Below are 19,163 nucleotides of genomic sequence, written 5' to 3' on the forward strand. Positions count from 1 at the left end.
TAAACAAACAACCATAATATTAGGAAGGAAGGTCATGTGACATTTGGTGGGGGAAAGGCTCTATAAAACTTAAGATCTCTTCTCTTGCTGACATGGACATCGAAGAGGTAATTAATGTCTGGTACTGCTCTCTAGTGTTTTCAGAAGACCTCCACAAGACAAACCCATAGCCTTCATTCTCTACCAATTCTCCTTCCAATGAACTCTTTAAGAACCCTGACTAAACTACTATACCCATCTATTACAATTTTCTATCCATCCATGTAAACCTACTTTTCTTAACCTTTAAGTTAGAAGAATAAAGCATTCTATCAAAGTGGAGAGCTCTAAGGAAATACATGATACCAATAGTGTTGTAAATCATTTATTACATCATGAAAATGCTACCACACTGCCATCCTGTGGATGCACAGTTACTGGCATTCATTACTGCAGATCATAATTCTAATGTGTGAGAAAAATTCCACAAAAAATTACCATTAGAAAGATATGTATATACATATACACACACATACATTATTATTCTGTTTATTCTTAACCAAAGAAAATCTCTCATCTGGGACAGATAAGTAATAATCTCAACAGAACCTAAAGATGTCTACATTCTTGGAAGTATTTTATATCCAAGGGTGGGACAAGACTGATACAGAGAAGAAATATACCATAGCCCTTGACTTAATGTGCTCAAGTGAATTATTCCATAAAAGAAAAGGCACTGAAAAGTCTGACTCAAATTCAAATGAAATTTTAAGTTTTGAAGAAGTTTGCTGTTCCCCAAAGCAATCTTTAAGTACCTTCTCTCTGATAAGGCATTACAGCTTACGTTGACAGTACTCTTCACAGTTTTAAGTTATCGTTATACTCCTTTTTATGTAAATAAAGTTAGAAGAGGTTATGCAAATACTATATTCCCATTAACTTTAACCCATGTTAAATCACATTAGCATTTTTGAATTGCTTTGCTCTCTCTCAACCAAAATAGTATTAGCCAAAACAAACACAATGGGTAGATACTTTAAAATCCAACCAATTTTGATTATAAACAAATATGATTAAAGGCTTATTAAGGATTTGAATACTAAAGATATTTATTTCTTTGTAATCACTTTTGGTTACTGTGAACCCTGATAGATATGCAGGGTAAATAATACTAAGAAACATGGATTAAAGAATAAAACAACAAAAAAACACAAAACACTGATTCTTCTTGACCAGCAGAGAAATATATGATTAACTTAACAGGTATACATAATGATAAAAATTATTTCTCTTTTCCAAGGACAAAGCTCATTATAAACTATGTTGAGAATGAATCACTGAAACTTATATTTTACAAACTCCAGACTTGTAAAAGCAGCAAAAAATTACTTGTTCAAAACACTTCAGTAGAGATACTTAATCACAACATTTTTAAAACAGCAAGTGTGGCTGGGTGCGGTGGTTCATGCCTGTAATCCCAGCACTTTGGGAGTTCAAGACCAGCCTGCCCAACACGGTGAAACCCCGTCTCCACTAAAAATACAAAAATTAGCCAGGCGTGGTGGCACATGCCTGTAGTCCCAGCCACTCAGGAGGCTGAGGCAGGAGAATTGCTTGAACCCAGGAAGCAGAGGTTGCAGTGAGTCGAGATGGCACCACTGCACTCCAGCCTGAGTGACAAAGTGAGACTGTGTCTCAAAACAAAACAACAAAAAAACAAACTCAGCAAGTATATCTTGTACTGAAAACTAAAATGAAAAAAATAACATACCAGGAAAAAACAAATCTAAACAACATCTTGGTTTAAGTTCTACCACGTGGGAACAATTCATTTAATTCTGGCAATGTTTAATGAAATATTAAAATATAGTGAAATTATAAATGTACTGTATGTGTGGTGTGTTTGGAGACTATGAAAAACTCATGGAATATATAATTTTTATGTAACTTAAGAGGTGTTAGGTAATGATCCTCAGTAGCTTCTAGAGCTAAGTAGTGACTATACCTAACATATCAAGAAGCAGTAAAAGACAAATACCAGTAAATTTAATTCACTCATAAAGAAGAGAGTAAAACAAACACAAAATAAAAAAAGATTTAAACTACAGGAAATCACAAATCCTGTTACCACAAGTCATGTTACCACTAAAAACGTTTTGTTTCTTCTTAACACACGTTTTTCTTTCTTTCTTTTCTTGAGACAGTCTTTTTCTGTCGCCAGGCTGGAGTGCGGTGGCATGATCTCAGCTCACTGCAACCTCCGCCTCCCAGGTTCAAGCAACTCTCCTGCCTCGGCCTCCTGAGTAGCTGGGACTACAGGTGCGTGCCGCCAAGCCCAGCTAATTTTTGTATTTTTAGTAGAGATGGGGTTTCACCATGTTGGCCAGGATGGTCTCGATCTCTTAACCTCAAGATCCACCCAACTCAGCCTCCCAAAGTGCTGGGATTACAGGTGTGAGCCACTGCACCTGGCCAACACATCCTTTTCTTAATGTCGACTACTACTGTAGTAGGCTCCTAAATTCATTTAACTGATACCATGAAGAATCCATAACTACTTCTATGCAGGAGTTAATTCTTTTGGACTATGAAACACACATTTCTCAATGAGAAGAATAGACCTTTAAAGGAAATCTCACTCAGGTCTATTCTAGATAATGGTTGGCCTGTAGAACATGAAGACTGTTTCTATTCACTGAAAGCCTTTTTGATCAGGCCAATGATTATTGCTATAACATAGGTGAGATCCTTGCTCTAAATACCCGGAGTTTTAATATAAGGACATACTGGAGGACTAATCCTTGTGAACTATACAATGAGTCATATTAGCAGCATAGGTGGTGCAAGCAATACCATCTTCCCTTTGTGTTTGAACTTTCAGTTTCCCCCAACCCCAATAACCTCTAAAATATCCACTGGCAAAGCTGCAAAGATCCATAAATATTGTAAACCGATCTAAGGAAAATCCCATCTCTTTTCCCCAATAACTAACTTCAATGCCTGTTACAACACTCATCTTGAAAACTCACTTTATGTAACCAACACTGAAACTTCTAATTTTAAATGAAAACCTATGGAAAAAATGGGGGTGGAGGAGTGTAGTTATTGTAGTCCCGTTTGCCTGTCTCCTCTTGGCTCACTTACCTTGAAGGTAAAATAAACAGTAAAGGCAAAACAATTAATGCAAATAATAATATTCCATCTGTAGAAGAGTAATCTCTTGTCTTGATAAAACTTTATCTGCCACAAACATAAAACTGTACAGCCTCTTATTGTTTTCAATACCTTAGGATCAAAACCATCAAAACTACTTGTTTAATTACATACTGAATACCACTGTAAATACTGGGGTGTAATCCCAAATATTTTGTGGCAATAAAATGTAGCTATATTAAATAAAATGCTGCTGGGCACAGTGATTCATGCCTGTAATCCCAACACTTTGGAAGGCTGAGGTGGGAGGACCACTTGAGCCCAGGAGTTTGAGACCACCCTGGGCAACTTAACGAGATCCCCTCTACCATTTCTACAACAACAAAAACCCACCAAAACAACAAAAAACAAGAAATCAACATTTTATTTGCTATAAATCCTGTAGTATTTGACTTTTTCAACTATATACATTTATTCAATTGTATACATTTGAATTGAATTGACTAATGTCTGAATTGAACAGACTAATGTCTGTTCTCGCACTGCTGATAAAGACATACCTGAGACTAGACAATTTATAAAGAAAAAGAGGTTTAATGCTCACAGTTCCATGTGGCTGAGGAGGCCTCACAATCAAGGTGGCATGCAAGAGAGAAATGAAATCCAAGCGAAAGGAGTTTCCCCTTACAAAACTATCAGATCTTGTAAGAGTTATTATGCACCACCAGGAGAACAGTATGGGGAAAACAACTCCCATGCATCATTTCCCACCGGGAAATCTCTCCCATAACATGTGGAAATTATGAGAACTACAATTCAAGATGAGATTTGGGTGGGGACACAGTCAAACCATACATTCTGCCCTGGCACCTCCCAAATCTCACGTCCTCACATTTCAAAACCAATCATGCCTTCCCAATAGTCCCCCAATAGTCCCAAAAGTCTTGACTCATTTCAGCATTAACACAAAAATCCACAGTCCAAAGTCTCATCCAAGACAAGGCAAGTCCCTTCTGCCTATGAGCCTGTAAAATCAAAAGCAAGTTAGTTACTTCCTAGATACAATGGGGGTACAGACACTCGATAAATACACCCAGCCCAAATGGGAGAAATGGGCCAAAATAAAGGTGCTGAAGGTCCCATGCAAGTCCAAAATCCAGCAGGGCAGTCAAATCTTAAAGCTCCAAAATGATCTCCCTTGACTCCATGTCTCACATCCAGGTCATGCTGACACAAGAGGTGGGTTTCCATGGTCTTGGGCAGCTCTGCCCCTGTGGCTTTACAGGGTACAGCCTCCCTCCTGGCTGTTTTCATGGGCTAGCATTGAGTGTCTGCAGCTTTTCCAGGTGCATGGTGCAAGCTGTCAGTGAATCTACCATTCTGAGGTCTAGAAGACAGTAGCTCTCTTCTCACAGCTCCACTTGGCAGTGCCCCAGTGGGGACTTTGTATGGGAGCTTCAAGCCCACATTTCCCTTCCACACTGCCCTAGCAAAGGTTCTCTTTGAGGGTCCCACCCCTCCAGCAAACTTCTGCCTGGACATCCAGGCATTTCCATACGTTCTTTGAAATCTAGGTGGAGGTTCCCAAACCTCAATTCTTGACTTCTGTGCACCTGCAAGCTCAACACCATGTGGAAGCTGCCGAGACTTAGGGGTTGCAACCTCTGAAGCCATGGTCTGAGCTGTACCTTAACCCCTTTTAGCCACGGCTAGAGCAGCTGGGACAAAGGGCACAAAGTCCCTAGGCAAAACTCAGCAGGGAGGGCCCTGGGCCTGGCCCATGAAACCATGTTTTCCTTTAGGCCTCTGGACCTGTGATGGGAAGGGCTGCTGCAAAGGTCTCTAACATGCCCTGGAGACATTTTCCCCCATTGTCTTGGCATTAACAGTTGGCTCTTTGTTACTTACGCATATTTCTGCAGCCTGCTTCAATTTCTCCTCAGAGAATGGGTTTTGCTTTTCTATTGCATAGTCAGGCTGCAAATTTTCCAAACTTTTATGCTCTGTTTCCCTTTTAAAAACGGAATGCTTTTTAACAGTACCCAAGTCACCTTTTGAATGAATGCTTTGCTGCTTAAAAATTTCTTCCACCAGATACCCTAAATCATCTACCTCGAATTCAAAGTTCCACAAATCTCTAGGGCAGGGGCAAAATGCCACTCGTCTCTTTCTTAAAACATACCAAGAGTCACCTTTACTCCATTTCCCAAAAAGTTCCTCATCTCCATCTGAGACCATCTCAGCCTAGATTTCATTGTTCATATCATTATGAGCATTTTGGTCAAAGCCACTCAACAAGTCTTTAGGAAGTTCCAAACTTTCCCACATTTTCCTGTCTTCTCCTGAGCCCTCTAACTGTTCCAATATCTGTCTGCTATCCGGTTCCAAAGGTGCTTCCACATTTTCGGGTATCTTTTCAGTAGCATTCCACTCTACCAGTACCAATTTACTGTACTAGTCTGTTCTCACGATGCTGATAAAGACATATCTGAAACTCGGTAATTTATAAAGAAAAAGAGGTTTAATGGATTCACAGTTCCACGTGGCTGAGAGGCCTCACAATCTTGGCGGAAGGTGAAAGGCACATCTTACATGGCAGCAGGCAAGAGAGAAATGAAAACCAAGAGAAAAGGTTTCCCCCTTATAAAACCATCAGATCTTGTGAGACTTACTCACTACCATGAGAACAGTATGAGATAAGCCACCCCCATGATTCAATTATCTCCCACTGGGTTCCTCCCACAACACATGGGAATTAATGGGAGCTACAATTCAAGATGAAATTTGGGTGGGGATACAGCCAAACCATATCAATATTTATTATCAAATTTTAAAATTATCAAAAAAAACACCTATTACAGGTTATATTTTAATTGCTATTTTGTACTTTATAACACACAAGTGTTATTTCTCCATTATGTTTCTCACAACCAAAAATAGCTGAGTGAAAGTTTATTTTCGCTTAAAAAAAAAAAAGAAGGAACACTCCTTAGATTCACACCGGGGTTTTATCCTCTCAGTCTTAATACAGTAATCACCTCTCTCAGCCTCTTGAACTCTTTTGTCTATCTGGCTATTCCTTCATAACTTTAACACCAACAACAAAAGCAAACACTTAAATAGTATTTTTTTGTGTTCATCTATTATTAAGCACCTTTCATATATTAACCTATAACTCATTAATCCTTAACAATCTGTAAGGTAACTATTATTATCTTTATTTGACCCATGAGGACATTAAGGCCTCAGGACATCAAAGGACATTAATTTGTCCAAAGTTACACAGTAGTAAGGCAGCAAGAACTGAATCCTGATAGATTGGCTCTGGAGTATGTACTCTTACCCTCAATGTCATGGCACCTTTTATTTATGGTTACATTACCACAAATTCTAAGTGTGCTTCTATACTATTCTCTCTTCTCAAGATCAAGACTTATCTCCCAAACTTTTAAAAGAACACGTTTAAGTCCAAACTGATTTTCACAAATTTTTCCCTATTTCCATTTTGTATCATATGCTATTAAATTGATTACACTGTATAATATACACTCCTTACAGGAAGGTTTTTATTCATCTTTGTATCATAATGGCTAGCACAAAACACAGTATTTATTTTTTCAACACTTAATAAATGTATGGTGAGTGAAATTTGCTTTAATTTCCTCAATAGTATGGTAGAATTAGACAAAATAAACTCCAGAGCTTCCAGCCCTTGTATCCGGGGATTTTTTTTTTTTTTAAGCCTGGATTTTTTACATGCAATCTTTTTAAGTTTGTTTTTTCTAAGTTAAACTAGCATTAGCTGTGTTCTGTTTACAGCTGCCAAGTATAAATGTGACTCCTAATAATTTGGCTTTACTTTTAATGTACTCAATAATTGGATTATCTTTTCTTTGTTCACAAAATATATAATGCCCATAATAATCTGTACAGAACTAAAGTAGGTAGTATGTTCATAAAACTTTACTTTTAATGATGGTTCCCGGCAAATATCATCCAAAAAATATATTTTAGATATAATATGAAAAACAACTGTTACTCTCCTTACTCAACTCACTGCAGAAAACATAGACAATGCCATAAACAAGCTGTTCTGGTGACATTTCAAAAGCATTCATCAATATTAGAAATTGATTTCTTCTCTGTGCTTAAATTACTAACCTAGTTAATGTAGCCCTTGAGGTAAAATTCCTATTTCTATAAACTAAAAACCAAGTCTTATTTATTATAAACTTAACACATACTCATTGTATGTATTTGGAATACAGAAAATTTGGAAAGCAGAAATAAGTGTGAAAAGATGTTGATGAAATCCCTCAGCTTGATGGGTGGAGCCAAGATACCCGAATAGGAACAGCTCCGGTCTCCAGCTCCCAGCCCCAGCGACACAGAAGACTGGTGATTTCTGCATTTCTGCTTGAGGTACCGGTTTCATCTCACTAGGGAGTGCCTAACAGTGGGTGCAGGACAGTCGGTGAAGCGCACTGTGCGCGAGCCGAAGCAGGGCGAGGCATTGCCTCACTCGGGAAGCGCAAGGGGTCAGGGAGTTCCCTTTCCTAGTCAAAGAAAGGGGAAACAGACGGCACCTGGAATATCGGGTCAGTCCCATCCTAATACTGCGCTTTTCCAACGGGCCTGGAAAACGGCACACTAGGAGATTGTGTCCCGCACCTGGCTCGGAGGGTCCTATGCCCACGGAGTCTCGCTGATTGCTAGCACAGCAGTCTGAGATCAAGCTGCAAGGCGGCAGCGAGGCTGGGGGAGGGGCGCCCACCATTGCCCAGGCTTGCTTAGGTAAACAAAGCAGCCAGGAAGCTCGAACTGGGTGGAGCCCACCACAGCTCAAGGAGGCCTGCCTGCCTCTGTAGGCTCCACCTCTGGGGGCAGGGCACAGACAAACAAAAACTCAGTAAGAACCTCCACAGACTTAAATGTCCCTGTCTGACTGACAGCTTTGAAGAGAGTAGTGGTTCTCCCAGCACGCAGCTGGAGATCTGAGAACGGACAGACTGCCTCCTAAAGTGGGTCCCTCACCCCTGAGCAGCCTAACTGGGAGGCACGCCCCCAGTAGGGACAGACTGACACCTCATTCAACCCGGTACTCCTCTGAGACAAAACTTTCAGAGGAACTATCAGACAGCTGAATTTGTGGTCTCACGAAAATCCGCTGTTCTGCAGCCACCGCTGCTGACACCCAGCCAAACAGGGTCTGGAGTGGACCTCTAGTAAACTCCAACAGACCTGCAGCTGACGGGCCTGTCTGGTAGAAGGAAAACTAACAAACAGAAAGGACATCCACACCAAAAACCCATCTGTACATCACCATCATCAAAAACAAAAAGTAGATAAAACCACAAAGATGGGGAAAAAACAGAGCACAAAAACTGGAAACTCTAAAAAACAGAGCACCTCTCCTCCTCCAAAGGAATGCAGTTCCTCACCAGCAACGGAACAAAGCTGGATGGAGGATGACTTTGATGAGTTGAGAGAAGAAGGCTTCAGACGATCAAACTACTCTGAGCTACGAGAGGAAATTCAAAACAATAGCAAAGAAGTTAAAAACTTTGAAAAAAAATTAGAAGAATGGATAACTAGAATAACCAATGGAGAGAAGGGCTTAAAGGAGCTGATGGAGCTGAAAGCCAAGTTTCGAGAACTACGCGAAGATTGCAGAAGCCTCAGTAGCAGATGCGATCAACTGGAAGAAAGGGTATCGCTGATGGAAGATGAAATGAATGAAATGAAGAGAGAAGGGAAGTTTAGAGAAAAAAGAATAAAAAGAAATGAACAAAGCCTCCAAGAAATTTGGGACTATGTGAAAAGACCAAACCTACGTCTGATTGGTGTACCTGAAAATGATGGGGAGAATGGAACCAAGTTGGAAAACACTCTGCAAGATATTATCCAGGAGAACTTCCCCAATCTAGCAAGGCAGGCCAGCATTCAGATTCAGGAAATACAGAGAACGCCACAAAGATACTCCTCGAGAAGGGCAACTCCAAGACACGTAATTGTCAGATTCACCAAAGTTGAAATGAAGGAAAAAATGTTAAGGGCAGCCAGAGAGAAAGGTCGGGTTACCCACAAAGGGAAGCCCATCAGACTAACAGCTGATCTCTCAGCAGAAACTCTACAAGCCAGAAGAGAGTGGGGGCCGATATTCACCATTCTTAAAGAAAAGAATTTTCAACCCAGAATTTCCTATCCCGCCAAACTAAGCTTCATAAGTGAAGGAGAAATAAAATACTTTACAGATAAGCAAACGCTGAGGGATTTTGTCACCACCAGGCCTGCCCTAAAAGAGCTCCTGAAGGAAGCACTAAACATGGAAAGGAACGACCGGCACCAGCCACTGCAAAAACATGCCAAACTGTAAAGACCATCGAGGCTAGGAAGAAACTATAGCAACTAACGAGCAAAATAACCAACTAACATCATAATGACAGGATCAGATTCACACATAACAATATTAACATTAAATGTAAATGGGCTAAATGCTCCAACCAAAAGACACAGACTGGCAAACTGGATAAGGAGTCAGGACCCATCAGTGTGCTGTATTCAGGAAACCCATCTCACGTGCAGAGACACACATAGACTCAAAATAAAGGGATGGAGGAAGATCTATCAAGCAACTGGAAATCAAAAAAAGGCAGGGGTTGCAATCCTAGTCTCTGATAAAATAGACTTTAAACCAACAAAGATCAAAAGAGACAAAGAAGGCCATTACATAATGGTAAAGGGATCAATTCAACAAGAAGAGCTAACTATCCTAAATATATATGCACCCAACACAGGAGCACCCAGATTCATAAAGCAAGTCCTCAGTGACCTACAAAGGGACTTAAACTCCCACACAATAATAATGGGAGATTTTAACACCCCACTGTCAACATTAGACAGATCAACGAGACAGAAAGTTAACAAGGATATTCAGGAATTGAACTCAGCTCTGCATAAAGTGGACCTAATAGACATCTACAGAACTCTCCACCCCAAGTCAACAGAATATACATTTTTTTCAGCACCACACCACACCTATTCCAAAATTGACCACATAGTTGGAAGTAAAGCTCTCCTCAGCAAATGTAAAAGAACAGAAATTATAACAAACTGTCTCTCAGACCACAGTGCAATCAAACTAGAACTCAGGATTAAGAAACTCACTCAAAACCGCTCAACTACATGGAAACTGAACAACCTGCTCCTGAATGACTATTGGGTACATAATGAAATGAAGGCAGAAATAAAGATGTTCTTTGAAACCAACGAGAACAAAGACACAACATACCAGAATCTCTGGGACATGTTCAAAGCAGTGTGTAGAGGGAAATTTATAGCACTAAATGCCCACAAGAGAAAGCAGGAAAGATCCAAAATTGACACCCTAACATCACAATTAAAAGAACTAGAAAAGCAAGGCAAACACATTCAAAAGCTAACAGAAGGCTAGAAATAACTAAAATCAGAGCAGAACTGAAGGAAATAGAGACACAAAAAACCCTTCAAAAAATTAATGAATCCAGGAGCTGGTTTTTTGAAAGGATCAACAAAATTGATGGACCGCTAGCAAGACTAATAAAGAAGAAAAGAGAGAAGAATCAAATAGATGCAATAAAAAATGAAAAAGGGGATATCACCACCGATCCCACAGAAATACAATCTACCATCAGAGAATACTACAAACACCTCTATGCAAATAAACTAGAAAATCTAGAAGAAATGGATAAATTCCTCGACAAATACATCCTCCCAAGACTAAACCAGGAAGAAGTTGAATCTCTGAATAGACCAATAACAGGTTCTGAAATTGTGGCAATAATCAATAGCTTACCAACCAAAAAGAGTCCAGGACCTGATGGATTCACAGCTGAATTCTACCAGAGGTACAAGGAGGAACTGGTACCATTCCTTCTGAAACTATTCCAATCGATAGAAAAAGAGGGAATCCTCCCTAACACATTTTACGAAGCCAGCATCGTCCTGATACCAAAACCTGGCAGAGACTTAACCAAAAAAGAGAATTTCAGACCAATATCCTTGATGAACATTGATGCAAAAATCCTCAATAAAATACTGGCAAACCGAATCCAGCAGCACATCAAAAAGCTTATACACCATGATCAAGTGGGCTTCATCCCTGGGATGCAAGGCTGGTTCAACATACGCAAATCAATAAATGTAATCCAGCATATAAACAGAACCAAAGACAAAAACCACATGATTATCTCAATAGATGCAGAAAAGGCCTTTGACAAAATTCAACAACCCTTCATGCTAAAAACTCTCAATAAATTAGGTATTGATGGGACGTATCTCAAAATAATAAGAGCTATCTATAACAAACCCACAGTCAATATCATACTGAATGGGCAAAAACTGGAAGCATTCCCTCTGAAAACTGGCACAAGACAGGGATGCCCTCTCTCACCACTCCTATTCAACATAGTGCTGGAAGTTCTGGCCAGAGCAATCAGACAGGAGAAGGAAATAAAGGGTATTCAATTAGGAAAAGAGGAAGTCAAATTGTCCCTGTTTGCAGATGACATGATTGTATATCTAGAAAACCCCATTGTCTCAGCCCAAAATCTCCTTAAGCTGATTAGCAACCTCAGCAAAGTCTCAGGATACAAAATTAATGTACAAAAATCACAAGCATTCTTGTACACCAATCACAGACAAACAGAGAGCCAAATCATGAGTGAACTCCCATTCACAATTGCTTTAAAGAGAATAAAATACCTAGGAATCCAACTTACAAGGGATGTGAAGGACCTCTTCAAGGAGAACTACAAACCACTGCTCAATGAAATAAAAGAGGATACAAACAAATGGAAGAACATTCCATGCTCATGGGTTGGAAGAATGAATATCGTGAAAATGGCCATACTGCCCAAGGTAATTTATAGATTCAATGCCATCCCCATCAAGCTACCAATGACTTTCTTCACAGAATTGGAAAAAACTACTTGAAAGTTCATATGGAACCAAAAAAGAGCCCGCATCGCCAAGTCAATCCTAAGCCAAAAGAACAAAGCTGGAGGCATCACGCTACCTGACTTTAAACTATACTACAAGGCTACAGTAACCAAAACAGCATGGTACTGGTACCACAACAGACATAGATCAATGGAACAGAACAGAGCCCTCAGAAATGATGCCGCATAGCTACAACTATCTGATCTTTGACAAACCTGAGAAAAACAAGAAATGGGGAAATGATTCCCTATTTAATAAATGGTGCTGGGAAAACTGGCTAGCCATATGTAGAAAGCTGCAACTGGATCCCTTCCTTACACCTTATACAAAAATTAATTCAAGATGGATTAAAGACTTATATGTTAGACCTAAAACCATTAAAATCCTACAAGAAAACCTAGGCAATACCATTCAGGACATAGGCGTGGGCAAAGACTTCATGTCTAAAACACCAAAAGCAATGGCAACAAAAGCCAAAATCGACAAATGGGATCTCATTAAACTAAAGAGCTTCTGCACAGCAAAAGAAACTATCATCAGAGTGAACAGGCAACCTACAGAATGGGAGAAAATTTTTGCAACCTACTCATCTGACAAAGGGCTAATATCCAGAATCTACAATGAACTCAAACAAATTTACAAGAAAAAAACAAACAACCCCATCAAAAAGTGGGCAGAGGACATGAACAGACACTTCTCAAAAGAAGACATTTATGCAGCCAAAAAACACATGAAGAAATGCTCATCATCACTGGCCATCAGAGAAATGCAAATCAAAACCACAGTGAGATACCATCTCACACCAGTTAGAATGGCCATAATTAAAAAATCAGGAAACAACAGGTGCTGGAGAGGATGTGGAGAAATAGGAACACTTTTACACTGTTGGTGGGACTGTAAACTAGTTCAACCATTGTGGATCCCTGGCGATTCCTCAGGGATCTCGAACTAGAAATACCATTTGACCCAGCCATCCCATTACTGGGTATATACCCAAAGGACTATAAATCATGCTGCTATAAAGACACATGCACACGTATGTTTATTGCAGCACTATTCACAATAGCAAAGAGTTGGAACCAACCCAAATGTCCAACAACGATAGACTGGATTAAGAAAATGTGGCACATATACACCATGGAATACTATGCAGCCATAAAAAATGATGAGTTCGTGTCCTTTGTAGGGACATGGATGAAACTGGAAAACATCATTCTCAGTAAACTATCGCAAGGACAAAAAACCAAACACCGCATGTTCTCACTCATAGGTGGGAATTGAACAATGAGAACTCATGGACACAGGAAGGGGATCATCACACTCCGGGGACTGTTGTGGGGTGGGGGGAGGGGGGAGGGACAGCATTAGGAGATACACCTAATGCTAAATGACGAGTTAATGGGTGCAGGAAATCAACATGGCACATGGATACATATGTAACAAACCTGCACATTGTGCACATGTACCCTAAAACCCTAAAGTATAAAAAAAAAAAAAAAAAAAAAGAATGTTGCCATAGGAAAAAAAAAAAAAAGAAATAAGTGTGAAAAAAAATCACTGGTAATCCTTACTGTCTGCTTTTAATTAACATTTTCCTGTGTCATCAAATACTCAAAAAGATTAAATTTAAAGGCTGCATAATATTCCATATGGCAACACTGCAATTAAAAAATCATTCCCCTATTGGTCATTTAAGTTAGTTCCATATTTTCACAATTACAAGTTATACCACAGTAAATATCCCTAAATTTGTCTTCATATCTTTAATAATTTCCTTATGACAAGACATGAACACAAAGTATGATAAGCTTTAATCAAATTAGAAAGCTTAAATCATTTCACATCCCATCAGTTTTACTGTGATTTCCTGCAAGCCATTCTTTCTACAAATGCAACATAAGGTTTGGGTGTTCCTTTTAAAACAGTAGAATCCTATGCATAACATAATTTTTAAACATTTACTTCCCAATATAGTGAAATTCACCAAGTCAAAAATATCTCAACAGAAAATTAAATTTTTCCTCCCAAAATTTCAAGAAGAGACGGCCTCCCATCTCAGCTTTTCTTACACCTCCCTTGCTCAATTCCCATGCCACTCTTCTACCACTATACATCCACATTACCTCCCATGTGCCTCCTTTTCCACATGTGAATAAACTTTGACAGTTTTCTGTGGTTGTGTTACAATTGATTTTAAGGACACATGCAAAAAATCTACTCAAAGAGGACACAACTTTTTCATAATTATTTAAAATAATTCATTTCAAGTCATTTAATTCAACACTTAGAACAACACAACTAAACTTTTAGTTAATATGAGTCTGACATTTATCAATTCTTTTTTTTTTTTACTTAAACATTTCTGCTCAAGGGGAGAGAGAACAAAAGACAAAGGATGTTACGTGCCAAAATCAAAGAACTTTATATGCAAACACTTTACAATGCTTCCATAGTTTTTAGGACCATTAAATTAGGAGAAATTGAACTTAAATCCTGACACACTCTGGATGAAGGAAGAGCAACACTTGCTCTATCATACTACTTTCCATCCATTTAGAAGTAAACCCTATGAAAGCAGACTAGAAATCATCAAAATACTCCTGGATAATTATTAAGTAAAAGAAACAAGTTGGGTAGAGTGGAGAATTTGAACATTATGAACATTAGCTTTACACACACATACATCCTTAACCCATTTTATTTTTCTTTCTTCTCAAAATACTCTCAAGAATGAACCAAAGTAGTATGAATTTCATATTTTTCTAGAATGATCAAAAAAAAAAAAAAATCCCAGCTACCAAATACAAAGGCCTTTCTCAAATTCTAATCTCTTGAAATCTTGGTGCTAAGGTTAAAGGGGAGTTGGACACTGCTTGAATGTAGAAACTTTTATGTAGAATATGCTTCCATCTGACCATTTTAACATACTTATTTGACTACTTCTGACATCTCCTTTGGCTCTTCTTCCTGAATCATGGCATTTCATAAAGTGTATTTCTCAATCTTCTCTCTCGTATTCCTCTGACCATTAAATTTCCAAGATCCCCAATTTTTAAGCTTAAACAAAACAACAACAACAACAAAACACCCTCTTAGTTCCGTCACTGTAACCATTTAACTTAAAAAAAAAAAGTTTAATCTATTATTTATTATTCTCCTTTCTGGATCCCAAGTACTGTTTATAGTGTTTTTGGGGTAGAGAAATACATGGTTTATGTATTTCAACAGTACGGTTATTTGTTTACATGAGAGGCACACAGATTTGGTGGTTTTTTAGCATCATGGACCATTCATTCAGTCATTCACGCAATCAGAGAGAGGTCTCCTTCTGTCACCCAGGCTGGAGTGCAGTGGCAAGATCATAGCACACTGCAGCCTTGAACTCCTGGACTCAAGTGGAACTCCAGCCTCAGCCTCCTGAGTAGCTGGGATAAGAGGTGTGAGCTACTACAGCTGGCTCATTATAGGCTTTAAAGCCAAAATCTGAGTTCAAGCCTCAGCCCCGTTATTAGCTACATGATCTTGAGCAAATTATTATGTCTCCTCTTGTTTCCTCATCTGTAAAATGAGAATACCTACCCTCACAGTACCAAATGAAAAAGTATGCTGAAATGGCTATAAATGTAATATACTATGCTTTTTTATTTTGTTGAGATACAATTAATATACTATAAAATTTATCTTTTAATAACCTATCATGTAATGGTTTCTGGTGTATTCACAAGGTTGTGCGACCATCACTACTATCTAATTCTAAAATATTTCCTCATCCTCGAAAGAAACCCCATATCCATTAATAGTCACACCTCTCCTCTCCTCTCCACTATTCTCCCCCTCCTAAATCCCCAGGCAACCACTAATCTACTTTCTGTTGCTATGGATTTACCCATTCTGGACATTTCCCACAAACTCTACTTTCTGTCTCTACGGATTTGTCTATTCTGGACATTTCACACTAACAGAATCATATACTATGTGGCCTTTTATGTCTGGCTTTTTTACATAATGGCATAAAGTTTTCAAGGTTCATGTTGTAGCATGTATCAGTATTTTATTCCTTTTCTTGGCTTAATAATACACCATTGTATGAATATACCATATTTTATGGTCTCATAAAGTTGATAGACATTTGGGTTGTCTTTATTTTTGGCCATTATGCACAATAAATGCTGCTATAAACATTCACATAGAAGCTTTTGTATGAATATATGTTTTTGGTTCTCTTGGGTAAATACCTAGGAGTGGAACTGCTTGGTCATATGACGAATCTATAGTTAACTTCTGAGAAATTGCCAAGCTACTATGCTTTTGAAAATGAACTTAAGATTTATCTTTGTGTTATTATTTTCCAAAAACATTATTATAATAGAATTATATTATTTTACTAAGACACTGGTTTCAGTCCACAATTGCTCTCTAGTTCCTTCAACCCATAAAAGTTCTAACTCTATTATGGAAAATGAGATCTAAGGTGAAACATCATCTACCGCTAAGCATCACAGTGAAAATACTGTTCTAAAACCTGTAGAGAAAAATGAACATTTTTCTAGAGACAACAGAGACTCAATCTATTAGTACATTATCCAAAACAGAGCTTTTGAAAGCTTATTAAACTGCTTACTTTGAAGATGTCAATCTCTTACAGTAAGTTGAATTCGATATAACAAATGTGAATGATATTCATGATAAAAATTCCCATTCCCCAAAATTAAGGGGAGGAAAAAGTGTAGACAAACATTAAACCCAGACTAATTTCTACAAAAACGAAAAAAAAACTTATCAAGGAAAAGCTGATGACAAAGCACTTATATAAAAATGCCTGACCTTTTTATCAATATAAACAGCAAAATGAACACAAATTTTTACCTTTTAATGCATAATATTGACCAAATACAAATATCTCTTCAATAAAATGAATGAATACAAAACATCTCTTAGTTGACACATGTCAAAAATGAAATTACTTACCTATGTAGACTCTTTTGCTGTATCTCTGCATCAGTAACAACACAAATACATGCAGTGGAATAAGATTGATGATAAATACATAACCACCCCAAGCAGAGACCTATAGGAAAAGAAGTGCTAAGTTAAATATATATTTTTACTTTTTAAAATAAGTAAATTTAGGAATCTAAACATACAATGAGCAAATATAAACATTAAGATTTTAGCAATTTTGAGAAATGCTTAAATAAGAATTTACTAACCTATGAAGAACGTATCCCTCATTTTTATTGATCGTTAAAATAACACGATCCCACAAATCCAATATGCTTTTCCAAACACACTGGAGAAATGTTCAAATTAAATTAGATTTAATAGAAAAGCTGAGAGTATTATAATTTGTGAATTGTCAGTAAACAGAGTGTCATAGAGACAAGGAGTTTCAGGATATAGATCATAAATTTTGAAAATTAAAAAAATGGCTTTTACCTCACCCACTTTTTATGATAAATTTGTTGTAAGAAAGGTCACTGAGAGTAAGAGCAATGAAAGGACTCACTGACAACTAAAAAAAATTCAGATGACATGAATACGCTTTGAGATTCTCAAAACTATAAGTGCTAGTTGGGCATAAATTTTTTTCTTAAAAATGGATTACAAAGCAACATCTCATTTTAATCTTTGGCTTATACAATATACACTATTTAGCCAGAATAACTGAGGATGTTTTTGGTCTACATTAATGAATATTCTAAAGAGAATCTCCATTAATTAATTTTTTGCTACACTAAATAATAGGTAATAAGCTCCTGTCAATATCAAAGTTCTTAGATGTCCTCTAATAATCAGAGCTTGAAAGGCTCATTTGTATCAACAGTCACGTTAGCAGACTATATGCTAGCATATCTATTCCAATAATGCTTCTCTTACCTAAAATATTTCAGAACCCCTTGTGGAGAATTGCCATCAGTTTTCAATACATACATCAGTTTTCTGCCTTGGTCACATGCTATTTTTCACAAAAAACAATGTTATTCTAATGGAGCGCCAGTCCTATCTGAAAGACTTCTGATTACTTTAAACATTTAAGTCTAAATTTGAAAGAGAACAAGTTTGGTATTGCTAAGTACAACTACCCAGAATGTGCCCCAGGCTCTAACCACTTTAACTCAGATAACTTGGATGCACATATTCTATGACATTTGTTTAAAAAGGAAAAAAAAGATTAGCTCAAATTATCATTAATTTTCAGAACAAGACTACTATACAGGCTATGGTGTAGAAAAAAAGAGAAAGAGGAATAAAAAGGTAATATTGAACCACAATCTTAAGAAACCTGTTTAAAAAAATATGTAGGTGGCCGGGCACATTGGCTCATGCCTGTAATCCCAGCACTTTGGGAGGCCGAGGCAGGCAGATCACCTGAGATCGGGAGTTCGAGACCAGTCTGACCACATGGAGAAACCCCGTCTCTACTAAAAATACAAAAATCAGCCAGGCATGGTGGCACATGCCTGTAATCCCAGCTACTCGGGAGGCTGAGGCAGGAGAATCGCTTGAACCCAGGAGGCAGAGATTGCAGTGAGCTGAGATCACGCCATTGCACTCCAGCCTGGGCAACAAGCGCGAAACTCCATCTCAAAAAAAAAAAAAGTAAGTAAATTTACAGGTTACCCTAGAGGATATGACCATTATTAATCCCAGCTACTCGGGAGGCTGAGGCAGGAGAATCACTTGAACCCAGGAGGCAGAGATTGCAGTGAGCTGAGATCACGCCACTGCACTCCAGCCTGGGCAACAAGAGTGAAACTCCATCTCAAAAAAAAAAAAAGTAAGTAAATTTACAGGTTACCCTAGAGGATATGACCATTATTTCAGTAATGACTCTAGGTATCTACTACATTAAGGTTGAAAATTGAGTATAATATCAATATGCTACCTTATCTACTCTCTTCACTTAAGAACAAAGAAAAGCTGAAACCAATCTGAAAGTGAATCTGATGTTCTGAAAAGTACTTGCTGATCTTATGCATGATCTTTAACTACAGGGATTTATTTCTTCTCGGACCCAAATAAATTCATTTTAAGAGTTTTCCTTCATTTAC

The 19,163-nt window shown here is 38.1% G+C and overlaps 1 protein-coding gene across 2 annotated transcripts in view; it reads right to left on the reverse strand.

Moving 5' to 3' along the window:
* STT3B (STT3 oligosaccharyltransferase complex catalytic subunit B) overlaps window positions 1-19,163 on the reverse strand; it is a 111,050-nt gene that overhangs the window by 26,437 nt on the left and 65,450 nt on the right. For both annotated transcript variants that reach the window (XM_030812228.1, XM_030812229.1), the window contains exon 5: window positions 17,080-17,179. In XM_030812228.1, the coding sequence (XP_030668088.1) occupies window positions 17,080-17,179 (100 nt within the window). The remainder of the gene's footprint in view (window positions 1-17,079; window positions 17,180-19,163) is intronic.

The sequence above is a fragment of the Nomascus leucogenys genome, chromosome 4, assembly GCF_006542625.1.
Source record: "Nomascus leucogenys isolate Asia chromosome 4, Asia_NLE_v1, whole genome shotgun sequence".
Taxonomy (NCBI): domain Eukaryota; kingdom Metazoa; phylum Chordata; class Mammalia; order Primates; family Hylobatidae; genus Nomascus; species Nomascus leucogenys.